The sequence below is a fragment of the Pezoporus wallicus genome, unplaced genomic scaffold (assembly GCF_028554395.1).
Source record: "Pezoporus wallicus isolate ANWC-B61680 ecotype Strahan unplaced genomic scaffold, APGP_CSIRO_Pwel_v1 contig_3952, whole genome shotgun sequence".
Taxonomy (NCBI): domain Eukaryota; kingdom Metazoa; phylum Chordata; class Aves; order Psittaciformes; family Psittacidae; genus Pezoporus; species Pezoporus wallicus.
The window spans coordinates 9,087,086-9,103,699 of record NW_026635034.1 but is presented as its reverse complement, the minus strand read 5'-3'; the positions used below and the strand labels follow the sequence as shown (position 1 = coordinate 9,103,699).

The 16,614-nt window shown below is 40.6% G+C and overlaps 1 protein-coding gene across 1 annotated transcript in view; it reads left to right on the top strand.

Annotated features, from left to right (window-relative positions):
• MYO5A (myosin VA) overlaps positions 1 to 16,614 on the top strand; it is a 100,137-nt gene that overhangs the window by 35,250 nt on the left and 48,273 nt on the right. Inside the window, exons 5-11 of the mRNA XM_057397629.1 lie at positions 5,788 to 5,944; positions 9,552 to 9,695; positions 11,105 to 11,186; positions 12,631 to 12,738; positions 13,268 to 13,374; positions 15,689 to 15,954; positions 16,521 to 16,602. Of these exons, the coding sequence (XP_057253612.1) occupies positions 5,788 to 5,944; positions 9,552 to 9,695; positions 11,105 to 11,186; positions 12,631 to 12,738; positions 13,268 to 13,374; positions 15,689 to 15,954; positions 16,521 to 16,602 (946 nt within the window). The remainder of the gene's footprint in view (positions 1 to 5,787; positions 5,945 to 9,551; positions 9,696 to 11,104; positions 11,187 to 12,630; positions 12,739 to 13,267; positions 13,375 to 15,688; positions 15,955 to 16,520; positions 16,603 to 16,614) is intronic.

Below are 16,614 nucleotides of genomic sequence, written 5' to 3'. Positions count from 1 at the left end.
AAGTACTAATGTTCTTCTCATCAAATTGCTCTGTTATTTGGCGTCTTCAATTTATATTAAGGGTATCTTGCTCTAGTCTTTTCTGCCAATCTCATCTACATTGTATGGCATTGAGACAGCTCAGCTTTGAAGTAGTTCATCACAGGCAAGCATTCAAAGTCCATATCAGAATCTTTTAAAATCAGCAGTTAAATACACACTTTTCCCAGGTAGAGGTGCTGGTGGCTTGGGGCCGAATGGGTTGATACGAATATTGAGGTAGATACCGATAGTTCTGTATTCCTTTTGTTCATTTTCCCAGGCTGATGCTTTTTGTGGGGTGTGTGCTTATATACATCTATTTGACATTATCTGCTGTGGAGTCATGAGTCTGAGAGACATGATCAAGTGGTACATCCGATGCATCAGTCACAACAAGCAAAAAACCAATGTTGTGCTTTGATGATTAAGTTGGATAGCTCCGAGATTCTTTAATCTCCTCTGAAATGCTCGTTGGTGGATAGGTTTTTAACTTGTTTTAGTATTCCGGCTTCAGAGGGGGATTTTCTAATGGTATAGAGGAAGAAGGTAAACAAAGATATCTGTAGGGCTTTTTCAGTTTGTATGTCTTGTTTACCCTGATCTGTTTGGAGAGTCTACTATGAAAATAATGGCTGCAATGCAGTAAGTGCTTTTGGTTTTTGAGGGAACCAGCTTAAGTGGGTGTAGTGATCTTAAGGAATGAAAAGGGTTTGAAAAGTGACAACTCTGCATTTAATGTTGGTAATGTTAATGTTTCATTGCTTGATCAGGTATTTCTGTTTTGCCTCAATTTTTCCATTGGTCAGCTGGAATCGTTAAAAGCTGCCTTAGATACTGACAGCTATCAAAGATTAGTCAGTGTTGGTGCGGCACTGTATCCATAGAAGGTGCCCAGTGACCTGCTCTTGCCTCCACTGCAGCCAACAGCTATAACCTCACTGGGACTAGCATTTCCTGCGTTCTTCTGAAAGCATCTCCCTTAGATTTCTATGAAATACAGAATTTAAAGTTAGTAGTAATCAAAATTATTAGAAGTATTGCATTAAAATATGTGCATGTCCTCAACAAGGCTTCTTTTTTTTTTTTTTTTGACATCTTGAAAACTAAATTATTATTTTTTTAAACCACTTTCTGGTTTCTCATGTATTGCCATTTCAATTCATATTCAGCAAAACCATTTTCTGCATGTAAGCTGTCTCAGGTCAGTTTGTAGCACTCTTTTTCCCAAGTACTGAACCTTCTTTGAACAGAAGCAGTCTTCAGTGTTGAATTTTTCAGTCTTTTTTCAAAGCATAAAAAATCCTTATTGGAATGTAATTGTAATCTCAAGATCCCAGGAGTTAGGTAAGTCTGTTCTGTTTTGGCACTCTGGCAGTAAATTTTCTCATGAACATATTGCCTGTCGACAGAATTTTGTAGGGAAAGCAAAATTGTCTTTAAAATTTAGCAGCCTGTGCCAGCCTATGCACAAATCTGTTTCTTTACTGAAATTATTATATGAAAAATTAGTGACATTTATTGCTCATTCTATAGCCATTACTTTTCACAAGGAGTGGAGTTGGATACAGCATCTGAATATTACCTTTAAAAATTAGACATCAGCATTATTTTTGTGGTAGATAATACTATGTTGAATTACCAGTTACTTTTTCCATAATGTTCTTTTATTTAGCAAGAGCTGTTACCCTCACATAACTCTTAAAGCATATAAGCCTCAGATAATGGATATGGAACATTCGTGAATCAAGTCCCCCAGCCACTGCAAGCAATCTCAGCCTTTCATTTCACATTTCAACTTGTGAAATGTTTGTGCCTGTCATCTTAAAACACAAGTTTTATTTTGCTTTTCTCATTCATTTATTCTTCTGCACTGTTCAGAAATGGTAAAAGCTGAACGTGACCCTGTCCAATGCCTGAACATAGTACATTCTGTTTCCACGAATGGTAAACTGCTCCCAGTCAATGGTTCATTCTGCTGGGGTTGCACATGTATTTTCAAGATAATCATCTGATTTAAAAATTTTTAAAAATCATCTTTTAAAATCATCTATTTATGTACTTTATTCAGAGAAAAAGCTCGAAGAGGATGAAAAAGTACTGCATAGATAATGGATTGTGGCATCAGGCTGCAGTGGTGTCACACACAATGTTGTTGCCCTACTTACTTGTTTCATTGGCTGAAAGTTTCAATTACAGCTTTTTTTTCTGACTGCTGACATGTTAAGCACTCAGAATGTCGAGTCAAAGGTTGGGGGCTAACAGTTAAACTAAAAATAACTCCAAAGGTGTTATTTATATCCTAGAAAGAACTCATCTGTTGCAACTTGTGTTTTCTGAGGATTTACTTTGTCTGTTTTGGTTTTTAGTTGTGTTTTTTGCAGCCTGATTGTGAATATTTCATTTGGCATAAGCAGAGGTTACATTTTAGATGGACCATTGCTTATGCCAAGCCATTAAAAGTAATTCTCGTCACATGTCATACACTGTCCAAGGTATTTTGATTCTGTTTTACTTGTAATTTGCTTTTCATGTAGCGTTTTGTTTCTTAAAAGCTTAATGACTTAAAAGAGCCTTCTGCTGAGCTGACACGGCTGCCTGGCAGGACTGCCCACCCTCTTTGACAGACTGAGTATCTTGCTGCGTGGTAGGATGCCCTCATGCCAAGTCTTCCGCTGGGGTTGTGGCAGTAACAGCCGCTGTTGTGTTTGGGGTATTGCGTTACTCTGTCCTCTCTCCTTCTTCAAATGTCGAGTGTGGTCTTGGGTGTTCCGTTGTGTTTTCCTTTCTCTCTGCCAAAAAGCAGAAAGAATAATATGCTAGAGGATGGCCACTCCAGTGTGTTAAAGCAAAACAATGGACTAATGTACTTTGGAAGACAAGAGCTGCTCTGAGCGTGGATGGAGCGCTGGCAGGGCGATGCGAGAGGACTCTGCTGCAGACAATGAGTGAGCCCTTTGTTTCTCATGATTGCTGTAGCTGCTGCAGGCACAAATATTCATTGCAGAAGAGATGGCAGCAATGTTTTCAGCTCACACAGAGCCAGCTGTATCTTCTCTGGGCAAATCAATGAAAAGTTTATGTGTGTGCGTACTTACACAGTAATACAATAATGGATCACTTATTCTTAGACACATTAATGAGCACTAAGGAGAAGAGTACATCTTCGTATCTTACAGCATGGAGGAAGGAAACTGTAGGCTAATTAGCAACAGTATTCTTAAGCAGAAGGTTTTTCCACCTCATTTCTTCAGCCCCCTCCTCTGCAGTGCTCTGAAGATCCTGGTGTTTCCTACCCCTCCTGAGCTCCCCGGCAGGCACTAGGGACTGCAAAACCAGCGTGCACTTCCCATGCTCTCACACATGCCCTTCAGGAGTGTGACAGTTAGGAGGAGACGCCTTTACTTTGGTGTTCCTCTCTTGGCAACAGAGTTTGGGTTTGTTGACAGTTCTGTCATAATAAGTCTGTAGTGCTGAGGTTGCACTGCTTTGTTTTCTAAAAGCCTTTTGTACTTCAGGAACTAAGCTAAAAATCAGTTTAATCATCAGAGGATACATTTCACAGGACTCGAGCTTCCCGAGTCTTCATGTGTTTAATGATATTTAATACATGAAACAGAGCTGGTGATCTACAAATGAAAGGCTTGTTATGTTACTGCCCATCTCCTGTGTTGGGCAGCTCCAGTGTTGGGCAGCTCCAGTTCCTTATTTTTGAATTATATGTTTGGGGTTTTTGCTATTGGAAAGAGCACAGGAGGAATAAAAGAGAGAACAATGCCAGTCCTATGAAGAAATTGTTCTCTCTTTTTTGTCTCACTGCAGGAACTGTTTGTGTGAGAGGAAAACTGTTGTTTGTCTCCTTTAAGCCTGAATGTTATGTGTTCAGTTGGACTTCTCCGCGTCCTTGTGCTGCTCTTTTTGACCATGAGCATCCATATAACTCACACCACCTCCTGATGTACAGAGCTGCAGGCTGTCCCTTGTACACTGGGAGGGGGTTCTGTGAGGGGAAATGGGGAAGAAGCAAGAGTGTTTCTTCTTTGTTTCCCAGCTGGAAATGCTCATTGCTACTGCAAGGCTCACAGGCCTCCTTCAGGAACATGCACAGCAGGACTCATGGCCACTGTAATGAGAGGGGTTACTGATGGGTGTTTTCACTCTCATGTGGCCAAGGCTGGCATCTCTGGCAATGCAGTCTTTGAAACCTGGAACACACAAGCTGGTACCAAGCTGACTAGTTGTGCTTTCCCCCAGCTTTCCCAGTGAAACTGGCAGCTTGGTGTATAGGAATGTGTGAACTGTGCTGTAGTCATTCACACCTATTGCATGTGTTAAATGGAAGTTGAGAACATAAAATTAGGTTGGTTTGATCTTCTTAACACTTTCCTATTAAATTTAAATCAGCACTCAGTCATTTCAAGTAATTTACTTTTACCAAAATGTGGAAAATCTGCTTCAAGTGATGCCTTCATCCAGTTAAATGAATGCCAGCTTGGTTAAATGAATGCCCAAGTGTGTGATGGAACCAGGGGCTCCTCTAGCTACGTCTTTGTGCAACATGAAGTAGATGCTGGAGCTGTGCTCTTACCTGGGGGCTTGAGACTAACAACTTGATCTTTAATTTACCTTCATAATTTCATCAGCAGCTTTTATTTGACCACCTCAGAAACGGAACCCCAGACCTTCTGGAGGATGTTCAAGCTACAGAAGCCACAAATAGTTTTTTTCATGCATGTTTCTTTGCTTCCTCTGCATAGCATTTACTGAGGGCCTCAGCAGGTGTTTGGAGGCAGTGCAGACTGCATGTGTGCTGCTTGAGTGTGTGTGCCTGAAATTCCATTCACAGTTACTGTGCAGCCTGCTCTGGGGCTTGGCTGTGCTTTCTGTGTTCCTGCTCTCCAGGCTTTGGGGTAAAATTTTACTTCTTCATTCTCCTCTTTGCAGTATGTAAAATAGAGTTAAGCTCACTCAGCTCATAGGCGTCTTTTGAAACATCATTCATTTGAACTTTTTCTTTGGAAGTAAAAAGTACTGTATAAAGCATGTATGGTCTTTAGAAGATTCAGGCTATATAAATGCTAATTTCTATCCTTGTTATTTTGCAGTGTGTTTATTATTCATACAGTTGGGTTTTCTGGATAGAGCCCTCTCTGAGATGAGAAAATTGTTTTAGTAGGAAATGGAGATTTTCTTTTTTTTTTTGATGAAAAGAAATTACTTCACAGCAAAGGGATCATCTTCACTCCAGAGCTGCTATTTGTGTCCTGAACAGCCCTGCTTGCATTTTTCAGATTCAGAACAATTCTGGGAAAAGCTGGTGATTAGATCAGAAGGACGAAAGGTTTCTGTGGCTGACTCTGCTGTTGATTTCTCTATCTGTAAGATGGCATTAATGATCTTTACTAATGAGCACTGATAATTAGTGGAGCACTGTGCCACAGAGCCTGGGTAGAAGTAGCTGCAGAAGCACGTAGTGAATAGTGGTAACAGGTACTTTGCCATAGCCAGGTTCTCTAGAGCAGCTCTGCTTGCTGGCTGGACTGTCACAGCAGCATCAATACCGACTGAGCTTCCTGGTTGCAGGCAGTCCAATCAGCCGTTCAGGAGCTTGGTCACTAACAGCCTTGTGTCTGCCATGTGCATTTACATTACCGCTCTCTTGCTAACGTTTATGGTAGAAGGGTTGCTGCCAAGCTGGGGCACACAAAATGTATGTCCTCGAGAAGTAATATGTCCTCGAGAAGTAATTAACATGTCTTTGTGTTTCAGAGATGAGCGAAATCAGTCAATCATTGTCAGTGGGGAATCTGGGGCTGGAAAGACTGTCTCTGCTAAGTACGCCATGAGGTATTTTGCCACGGTCAGTGGATCTGCCAGTGAAGCCAATGTTGAGGAGAAAGTCTTGGCCTCCAACCCCATCATGGAGGTAAGAGAGCTACTGCACTAACCCCCACCCTCCAGCCACAGTTATTCTGGGGTTAACATAAGCATTCAGTTGAAAGAGCAATCCATACTGGAATCAAGGAACCTAGAATAAACAGATTTTAAAATACTGGTTTTGATCCATTTACCAGGAGGTGCTTTAGGCATCATTTTGTGTAGGATTTATGACAGATTGAAAGAAGATGGGAAGTAGGGTTCCAGTGTTGTTAATGTATTTCACATAGCAAGTAATTTTTATCTGAATGCTGCTTCAAATCTGTTAAGCTTTGTAACAGCAGTATTCCCCAGACCACTGGCCAAATGCGCGCCTGGTTTGTGTTTTGTGTCTTTGCCTGTATGTGTATATTCAAGTTGTAGCTGAAGTTAAGGAACTACATTACGTAATGATTCATCAGAGAGAAAGTCTTGGGGGAATTCCTTGAGAGAAGTACCGCTGTCCATAGGCGCACACATGCGCGCATCTGTGAGCAGCCTAAGAAAATCCTTAGGACAGCTGATGCCTTGGTAGATGTTTACCATCTCTGTACAGTAATGTGAAGTATTAGTGAATAGACAAGAGTAAATGGAGTACACACAGTGAGACGTGAAATGCTGCCATTGTTGTCTTGCTCAGGTATTTTTAAAAATTAATTTATGTTTTATTCCTTCTTTCCTCCTGGCATGAGGAGTTCATGGTACTCAGACTATAGCTGCCCCATCACAATTGTGTGTGTTCTGTCACAAGGTAATTGTGCCTGGTTTGTGGTGCTGTGTGGTGTTTTGAAACCATTTTATGGGCTAAACCAAGCTGTGCCATGATGGGCAGTGGGCTCTGCTGTTGAGGGATTTGAATGTCCCGCTGTAGGAGGAAGCCAGAGGAGCTGAGCCTTGTCTTGAGCTGCATCTTCCCCAGTGGGAGCCGCCTGCGAAGCAATGGCAGTTTTGCAGGTGTGAGCTAATCCCAGAGTACTCCTATCATTGCTCCAACGTTTGCAGTGAGTGTCACGCTGTCCTTGGCCACGTTGAGATTCGGTGCATGGCTAACAGGTCTGTGGGTCTGCCTTCTCCTGCACACCAGGAGGTGGTACCCGGGGCCAGGCAGGTGGCTGTGCACTCACCGCCTGTCTGCTGCGTGATAGCTACTGTAAGAGACTGCAGGATGGGTCTGCAGTTTGCTGTGTGTTTGCTCCGTAAAACACAAACTGTTCACAGGTTTCCCTGTGCCACTTCTGTTTGGTCTCAAAGCCTAAATCAACATCCTTCTCTCTCACTCCTTGGACTGCACCTCCCAGTCAGTGGTCAGCAGCTTACCACTAATTGTCTGGTTTAATTTCCAGAGCGAGGAGCTCTAAACTGAGGACTAGAAATGAACTTTCCATCCATACCTTTTTTATCCACTTAAAACCAGTGGTGGTGCTTTATTTTTATTTTCTAGGGATAACAACAATTTCATGAACCTGGGTATATCTAAAATTCCAGTTACTTTCAACATTGCTATAATTGGATGATAGTAATCCTTTTAACTTCAGCACTTGAACTCAATAAGTTTTAGACTGTTATGAAATCAGGTGTTGAGGCAGATTCTAGGATAGCAAAATTAGTGTTTTGAACTCTTCAGTTGATAAATCAGCAGAAACACAAATTAACCCCTGTAGATTAGGAAGAAAATGAGTAATTCATTATAGAAACAGCAACTCCTCATCTGCTGATTGTGAAATCTTAGGAGCAGACGGTAATTTCATTTTTTTAATTCCTGTTTGAGCAACCTAAACTTCAGCATTTTATGAACTGCCATCATTAGCGTTGTAATTTCACCTCGTCTGTGCCTACTAAATATTCCGTAGTATCAAGCGACCACTATACCTTTCTAGCAACATTTGAATAATTAGTTTCATAGTCAGTAGCTATATACAGTTTTCCTATTGCAGATACAGAAATTGTCAGGTCTTGAAACACATCTTTATGTGTAATTTCCTGCCTCTTGTTGTTTGTAGCTATGTGAATTGTACAGGTTAGTACATATTCTGCTAAACAATCTTGTAATACCAAAGACTGTTTCTATAATACCTTCTAAAGTAATAATTGGTTTCTGAAAATATTGTAATATTGCTGCTGCCAGCACCACCAAAACAGATCCACAGTAGCAATAATTTTAAACCACAAGAAATGCAGTTTGAGTACATTCAGTTTGAACGAATTTAGTGTTTCTTAGGGCTGCAGAGATGCAGTTTCTTGTTCCTTTATAGCAGCTGTTCATCTGATACCCACTTAGACATCTGCTTGGTCAGGCATGTGTGGTGCTGCTGTTGTAATGGAGGTTCGGAGAGTATAATCCCTGCTTCCTGTGCTGTACCCAGCTAGCCCTTACTGATTCACAAGCCTGGAATACTGCATTCCCCACATTTGGAATACTGATACTTAGCATTGCTATTTGCTCTCATTTGGTTTCCTCAAGTTTTATATCAGTACAGAGTTCCTGTGGATGGCTACATGAACAAGGGAACCAGGACATAGTTACAACTCTGTTCGTTAGTTGGGGTGCACTTCAGAGTTAGGTGCTTGATAACATATACGCAGTGGCATATGATAATAGGTAGTGTGCTGTATCTGAATTACTCCAAATGCCATTCCTTTCAATACAGAGATATCTTTAGGATTTTTTTGGAAGGTAAGTTGTTATATGATGCCTAAAACACAATTTAATAGAGAAGAGAAAATGCTATTCTTTGGAGTTCAGCGTGTTGTGATTTGCATGCCTTGATTCTGATATATCCAGCTGGTACCTAATATCCCAACACCGATGAGGTAAGGCAGAGTTGCACCAAGACTGTTTAGGAACAACAGTCATCAATCCAAGACCACGTGCCAGAGAGGAAATACATGAAATTTAGTTTATTGCATATGAAGCTGTGTTGAATCACTCTAAGAAACTTAGGCATGCAGGGCAGCATTGAAGACTGTCTCCACAGAGTCAGTAACCGAGCTGCTAAGGAAGGGATCCAGTTTCAGGGGAATGAAAATGAAGTCTGTAAATGTGCATTTTTAGATTATATTTAGACACACAAGTAAATATTTTTTAATGATATGTTTGCAGAAATAGTTTGGAAATGTGGTTGGTTACAGAGTAATAATAGTAATAAACTGTTAGCCAGACAGGATACAGGGGCTGTTTGCTGGACTATGGGTTTATGATAGGTAGACTTACAGAGGTTGCAAGATCTATACATATATCTGTACACATACATGTAGGGATATATACAGTGTGAAATAATTGTTGTAATTTTATTAAGTCCATAGAAGAAATCTGAGTGTAGGTGAGCATTCTGTCAGACTTTAATTCTTTTAAAAGACTTCAGAGAGCAATGAAGAATTTTTGGATTGAAACTTAGGTTATGTGAAAGTGAAATCATTGCTAGGAATGATCCTGCATTACTGAAAACCATATTTTGATGTAACTTGGTGACCAGGCGGAGATTGTTCCTCATTAAATTCTTGATTATTTTGAAACCAGGGCAAAACTAATGTTAAATGTTTATGAGCAATGTAGATGATTGAATAGAGTTGATAATTTCTAAAAGCTGTTTAACCCTTACAGTATTTCCATTTTTCAGTCCATTGGAAATGCCAAAACTACGAGGAATGACAACAGCAGTCGTTTTGGGAAATACATTGAAATTGGTTTTGATAAGAGGTATCGAATCATTGGTGCTAACATGAGAACTTACCTCTTGGAAAAATCAAGAGTGGTGTTTCAGGTAATACTGATACAATCTTCTTACTGTATGTTTGTGTGACTATTCTTAAAAATGCTGTTGCAATATTAGTTATCTCTCCTAAGAGCTGGCTGTAGTAGTGTATTTGTAATATAGCACATGTTGGGAGGGAGGAGAAAAAGGAAACCAAGTCAGCCCTTCAGTATAGGCCTTATTTGTAGTGATAAAATGTGTATTAAAAAGGCTGTGTATTTGAACATGAAATACTGTCAGTGCACTACTAGGTGTGAGTTTGTGCTTACCGTAGTAATACAGAGTATGGCCACAAGACCCAGCAGAAACCACTCATACTCAAGAAGAGCTCTCTGTTGTGGTTGTAAAGTTGACACCTTAGCTCACTTTCAACCCCTTGTTAAAACCCGGTGCTATCACAGTAATTACGAATGAGTCTCAGTTGCCATCACTTCTCTCCATCTTTGCCTACCTTACAGTCTAGAGCTCAGTAAAAATGGACTTATACTTGAATAGATGCCTAAAGGTATAAACCTAAATAGTTACGATTTGCATTTTGTAGGGGTATTACATGAAATACTGTTGTAAATTTAAAAAATGAGAGACTTCCTGCACATTGTTCAGTTGGAAGAGAGTTTTGTTTTTTTTTTTGTTTGAAATTATGAAACTGAGGGTGCTTAAATTCACAGTTATGGTGTTGGTCTTGTGTCATAACCTTCTGAGCTGTGTTTGTCCTCCGTTTGAAACTTACAGCTTTGTCTTGGCAAGGGAGATACTGCCTTCACCAGCCTACTATAAATGCTGAGGGGAATGGTATTAGTTATTTTTAGAAAATGAAAAGCTTTTAAGTATGATCATTTACCCAGCCATAGAACCCTGATCTATATTTAATAGTAATCCACAGTTCTGGAAAGTGAAATCATACATTTTTTTGAAATGAAAGTGTCTGCTTGCCTCTCGCTGTTGAAAATGGATTAATCAAGAAGGAAGTGATAGGTGCTGATTTATCTTTCCTTTTTCCATGTGCCCTCCATGCTCTTAATCATCGAATCATAGATCATTTAGGTTGGAAAAGACCTTAAAGATCAGCAAGTCCAGCCATTAACCGTCACTGCCAAGTCCACCGCTAAACCATGTCCCTAAGTGCCACATCTACACATCTTTTAAGTACCTCCAGGGATGGTGACTCAGCCATTTCCCTGGGCAGCCTGTTCCAATGCCTGACAAACCTTTTACTGAAGAAATTTTTCATAATATGAAATCTAGACCTCCTCTGGCACAACTTGAGCCTGTTTCCTCTTGTCCCATCACTTCCTACTTGGAAGAAGAGACTGATTTAATGCTAGAGAAAGCATTAAACATAGTAATTCTTTTCTATTTATGGATGTTTCTGACATTTGTTAAGTTGTGAAAAATAATAAATTCCTTTCTTTTTAAAGGCAGAAGAGGAAAGAAATTACCACATCTTTTACCAACTTTGTGCCTCTGCAGCATTACCTGAGTTTAAAACTCTACGATTAGGTATGACATTATTATTCATTGTGTTGTGCAATTGGAGGTAGAAAGCAGCATCTCTGAGCTTTTTGAGCCATAGAACTGAAAGAAGAATTGCTGGCCTTTGAATTCTAAGCTTATAAACCTTCAAATACTAAAATACATTGAAAATAACTAAAATGGCAGATTGCAGTCTTTGTGGGTTTTAGATAAAACAAAAGTAATGAATTTGTTTAGTCAGTATATTTTAACACACTGCAGTTGTAATTACTAGGATTTATTATGTCCTAGATTACCACATAGCTTTCCAGTAGTGAGGGTGAAATTCTCTTCTCTTGGTCCTTTAAAACCCTTTTTCCATGGCTCCAGCTACCAGAAAATTTTGCCATTTCTCTTGTAAGCACCTGAAAAGCTTATTTTGCATCTGCATTCTTTCACTTGGGCTGTTACCAACAATTACTTTATCACAAAATTGATAAGTGAAATTTTTCATTTTTGAAGTCAAAATGTTGATAAAGGAAAGGTTTCTCATTTAACGGGACCTGGTCCTTTGTAAAGGAAAAGCGTGACCATGACCTTGGGCCAGGCAATCACCTCATAATTTTTCAAATTCAGTCTGAATTTCAGTGTTTCTTATGTATTTTTAAGAGTTAGTTTCGTGTGGGCAAACTGCACAGCCTGTCAATGCTAATTGCTGAAATATCGTTCTGGTTTTAAAGTGTTTCTCTGCTCTTTTGCACCATCCTGGCACATTTAGGATTCACATCTGCTGACTCAAGAAAGAAGGGAACTGATGTAATTATAACTAAAGAAGCCATTTAGCAGACTCCTCTTGCAGTGTTCTTGAAACCTTAGCAGATCAGAAGAAAAGGAGTCTGTTACTGCAGCTGGAAGCGTGGTCACTGAAACCATAGGAATTTACACAGTATCCAGGAGAGCTACTGCTCTCCCAGTGAAGCCCAGTGCTCTCCCCAGAGTGGTATGAAACATTCAGTTCTCCACCCATGACTTCTCAGCCAGAGCAGATCACAGATACGTAAGACTAAACCAGACCATAAATTAGAAATGGGAAGAAAATGGGCACAATAGTTATTAAAATATCCTGATGTAATAATAACATAAGAATATCTGTCACATAATTCCAGAGTGCTGCTGTCAACTCTGTACCTACCACTTGGGTGGCTAGCTCATACTTGAAGAATAATTGCTTCTAAAGTTGATTGCTCCATAGGTGTGGAAGTCTGAAGTAAGATTAGGTAGAAAATATGCTCGAGGCCCTATTGTAGGAATCAGGTATTGAAAAAAATTCTTCTCCAGAATAAGTCAGTCTTGTGAGCCAGAAGGCAAAAATATAATGACATATTTCAAATCATGGATTCTGCCAAGAGCAACTCGATCATTACACAGCTTTACAGATGTGCTGTGAATTTCTGCATCAGTGTGTGTAAAAGATTTGGTTTTTCTCTTACAGGGAATGCAGATTACTTTCACTATACAAAGCAAGGTGGAAGCCCTGTGATTGATGGTGTTGATGATGCTAAGGAAATGGTAAACACCAGGCAGGCCTGCACTCTCCTAGGTAATTTGTGCAGCACAGTCATATCCCAAATCCCATATACTAGCAAGTGTTTTCTGCATTGTTTGCAATATTTTGTTAAAATCTGTTGCATTTAAGAGCAGGGGAGTTTGAAAAACTTTAGGACTGAGATGCTTTTATTGCATTAAGAAGGTATTTACATTGCAGTGAAATCACATATCTAATGTAGAAGGAGCACACGTTACATGAACATAAATACTGGATTTCCTTGGTGTAGCATATACAGTATTGGAGGTCACTGACAAAGCACTTTGAAACAGGAAATTAAATAGTTTGTTTAAACGGGGGTTTTTGGGGTGCAGAGGGGTGGGGGTGTTTTGTGTAGGTTTTTTGTATCTATTTGTAAAATGGTTTTAATAGCAGTGGAGCAGGCAGTACTGTCCAGTGTCAAAGCCTCTGAAAAAAACAGTGGTCACTGGTTTTCTCTTCTCGATAAAATCTTTGAGCAACTGCACGTTGTGGTTCTTTATTTCTCTCTCTATTCAAAACGTTTTGTTCATCATTTTTTCAGGCATTAGCGATTCTTACCAGATGGGAATTTTTCGAATCCTTGCTGGGATCCTTCACTTGGGCAACGTGGAGTTTGCATCTCGGGATTCTGACAGCTGTGTTATTCCTGTGAGTAGTAGATGAGCTGAAGGGTATAGTTTCTACTCTGACACTTCTGCCTTCTGCTTGTTTGCAGGGACCTCTTCTGAAAGAGGATCAATATAAAAGCACAAGCAATGTGTTTATTTCTAATTTGTTACTATTTTCACGGTTCTTTTTGCGGATGGATTCAACTCCTCTCATTTTAGAGGCTTTAGACAGTTCTCACTGTATTACAGCAGTGGCGGCCTTAATTTTGTTTCAAAACTGTGATCGATCCGTCTTAGAAAAGACAGGATAGCTTTGAAGTCCCGGGCAGGTGTCGAGATCTTTGTATTCCTACATGAGTGCATTTCCTGCCCACAGTAAATGCTTTGCAGGATGTTTCACAAAGTCCAAGGGATACCTATCTAGACATAAGTATGGGATATACAGGTGCAATTCATGTGGCTCATCTAAGTGTTGTGGAGGTCAGCAATGAGGACTGCATAATGTGATCTGGAAAAAGCCTCCTCGTTCAGTGGCTTCTTACTGAAGGCCGTGTTCTGGGGATGAGAAGCAAAAAAAGATCTTGCTTGTCACTCCTCTCTTCCTTGGATTCACAAGTGACCAGTTCCTCCTTTTGCCTTTCCTTGAATGTCCACTGCTGGACTACACAGCCTTCATCTCTCTCTCTCTTCAAATAGTAGCAACAGTTGCAGGTTTTCGTCCCCATTTTGTGATCAGTTGCTTTCTCAAGAGTCTGCAGTAGCAGTTTCCTGAGACATCAGGCCACAGATGATCAGTGTTCCTCGGACACTGTCTGCCCATGGGGTCCAATGAATAACCGCTGTGAAACTGCAGCAGTAGTCTGGGTCTTTGGTGTGTCTTAAAGAGGTTTTCACTGCAAAGAAAGCGTCATTTAATGATCACAAGTAGAAAGTTGATGAGCCCCAAGACAAGATGCACTAGCCTGTGTTGTAATGAGTATCTCCAATGCAGGAATCCCACTGAATGAGCTAGTACAAAGCTGCAAGTTCCTGTGCAATCCTATCCTGAGGTGGTAAACATCTAGCAGGCGGCAGTGAATGTCTGCTCAGTGGCATCTGCTACCTGAGCCAAGCTGTTCTCTGGCAATAGCCATGCCACTGCACAGTTCTGTTGCCATGCAGACAGGTCTGCTTTGGAAGTGCTGGCATGGTGTTTCAGGGAGCTCACCGATGGGTTCCATGTAGTGCTTTGTGAATGAATCTGTTTAATGCCAGTTTGAGTAACCCTAATGTGACACTCTTCTGTGCAGTGTTCATTATTATTACCTTATTGTCTTCTGAGCCAGTTCAAGTGGTATGGCTAAACTGCAAGAAAGCATGCTCAGTTAATTGGATTTTGGAGGTGTAACAGCACTGCCATGGGATCTGTGTGCTATAAGGACTGGAAGAAGCCCCAGAGAAGTCAGGACATGGAAACAGAAAGATAAAGCTGATGTACCCTGAAGCTATTGGGCATGTAGTAACAGTCCCCTGTAACCTGTCTTTGTCAAGATGCTGCTTGTCAGTCTGCTGTTGAGCCACAGAGTGCAAAATGAACGTGATGAGGAAGTAGTATAAGGGGAGTTCCTTATGAGGAAAGACCTGTCTGTCCTATTTGATTTCTATGTATCAGTTTGCCTGTTAGTCTCAAGGTGTAGTATCTTAATTCATTGAGTGGTAAATGCCTTGCACTGCCTTGCTAATTGATTTTGCCTGGTTAAACAGAGGCCAGTTTTTTCACTTGAACAGTCCAGTCTGAGAGTTAGAGAACATAATTTGTGTGCTCCAATCTCTTAATGTTTGTCACCAGAATTCACTGAGGAAATACTGTGTTAAATACTGAGACCAGAGCACAGAAGTCCTTCCACACTTACTCCTCTTCGATCTTGGCTTGGGCTGTCATGCCCCATTATTGCCCATCACTTTGTGCCCTGCTGTGGGTGTATATAGGCAGATGAGAGCATCACTCAAGATCTGTAGTCCAGTCTGTCCCCAGCACACAGCTGATGTCTTCTGCATTTCTCTAGCTTCACTCAAACCTGGGACAGTTACAAGAGTTCAAAATACGAAGGCCATCCCTGTGAAACTAGGTGGTTCATGTTTATGAAGGCTGCAGGTTCCCTGTGTGGGGCTTTTTGGTGAACACAAGTATAGCAAAATGCATTTGGGGAAACTGAATCACTAATTTACTGCAGTGATGTGAATGTGGTGAGTGGGCAGAAGGCTTGGTGCTGTTGCTGCTTATTGTTGGATCACTGCAGGCAGTTCTGATTGCATGATGGCATGTGTGTTATTGGTGATACTGCTTCAATACCTAACCAGATTGTTTTTGTTAGCCCAAGCATGAACCCCTCACCATCTTCTGCGACCTCATGGGTGTGGAGTATGAAGAGATGGCCCACTGGCTTTGCCATAGGAAACTTGCAACTGCCACCGAAACCTACATCAAGCCAATTTCTAAACTTCATGCCATCAATGCCAGGGATGCACTTGCCAAACATATCTATGCGAATCTCTTTAACTGGATTGTAGATCATGTGAACAAAGCCCTTCACGCTACTGTAAAACAGCATTCTTTCATTGGAGTGTTGGACATTTATGGGTGAGTCTTTCTGTCAGTGATATGACATCTTTTACATAATTATCTTCCTGGAAGACATCTTTGTCGTTACCATGTGGTGTTGCGTGGATTACACAAAAAACCCCAAGCCCTTAGGAGCTGCCCGTTCCAGCTGAAGGAAGTAGGTGTTTAGTTTTGACATGCTAATGAAGATCTTTGTCTTGGCTTTCATGTTTGACATTTATAGTGGGATTTCAGATTTTTGCTGTTGGTAGTTCCTTGATGTATTGCGCAGGGGAAGGTTACAAGGAAATAGTAATCTCCTGGTTCCTCCAGCTGGCAGTTCCAGAGAGGACAAAGATAACTAACATGCTCTCCAAGAGCATCAGTCCCTTCCCTGCGTTCCTCATCCCTGCCTAAGGAGGCAGCATCACTGAATTACCCATGTACTGCATTTTGCCATTTCCCTGTGTGCATTGTTGCTTGACTGCAATTTGTGCCTGGAATAATGCAGTGAATTTGACTAGAGGGAGGGAATTTAAAATTATGCAGTCATTTAATTTGTCTTTTTCACTGCACTAGTAATTTTGAGTATCTGCATATTTTAGATTTGAGACATTCGAAATCAACAGCTTTGAACAGTTCTGTATCAACTATGCCAATGAAAAACTGCAGCAGCAGTTCAATATGGTAAGTAGGAAA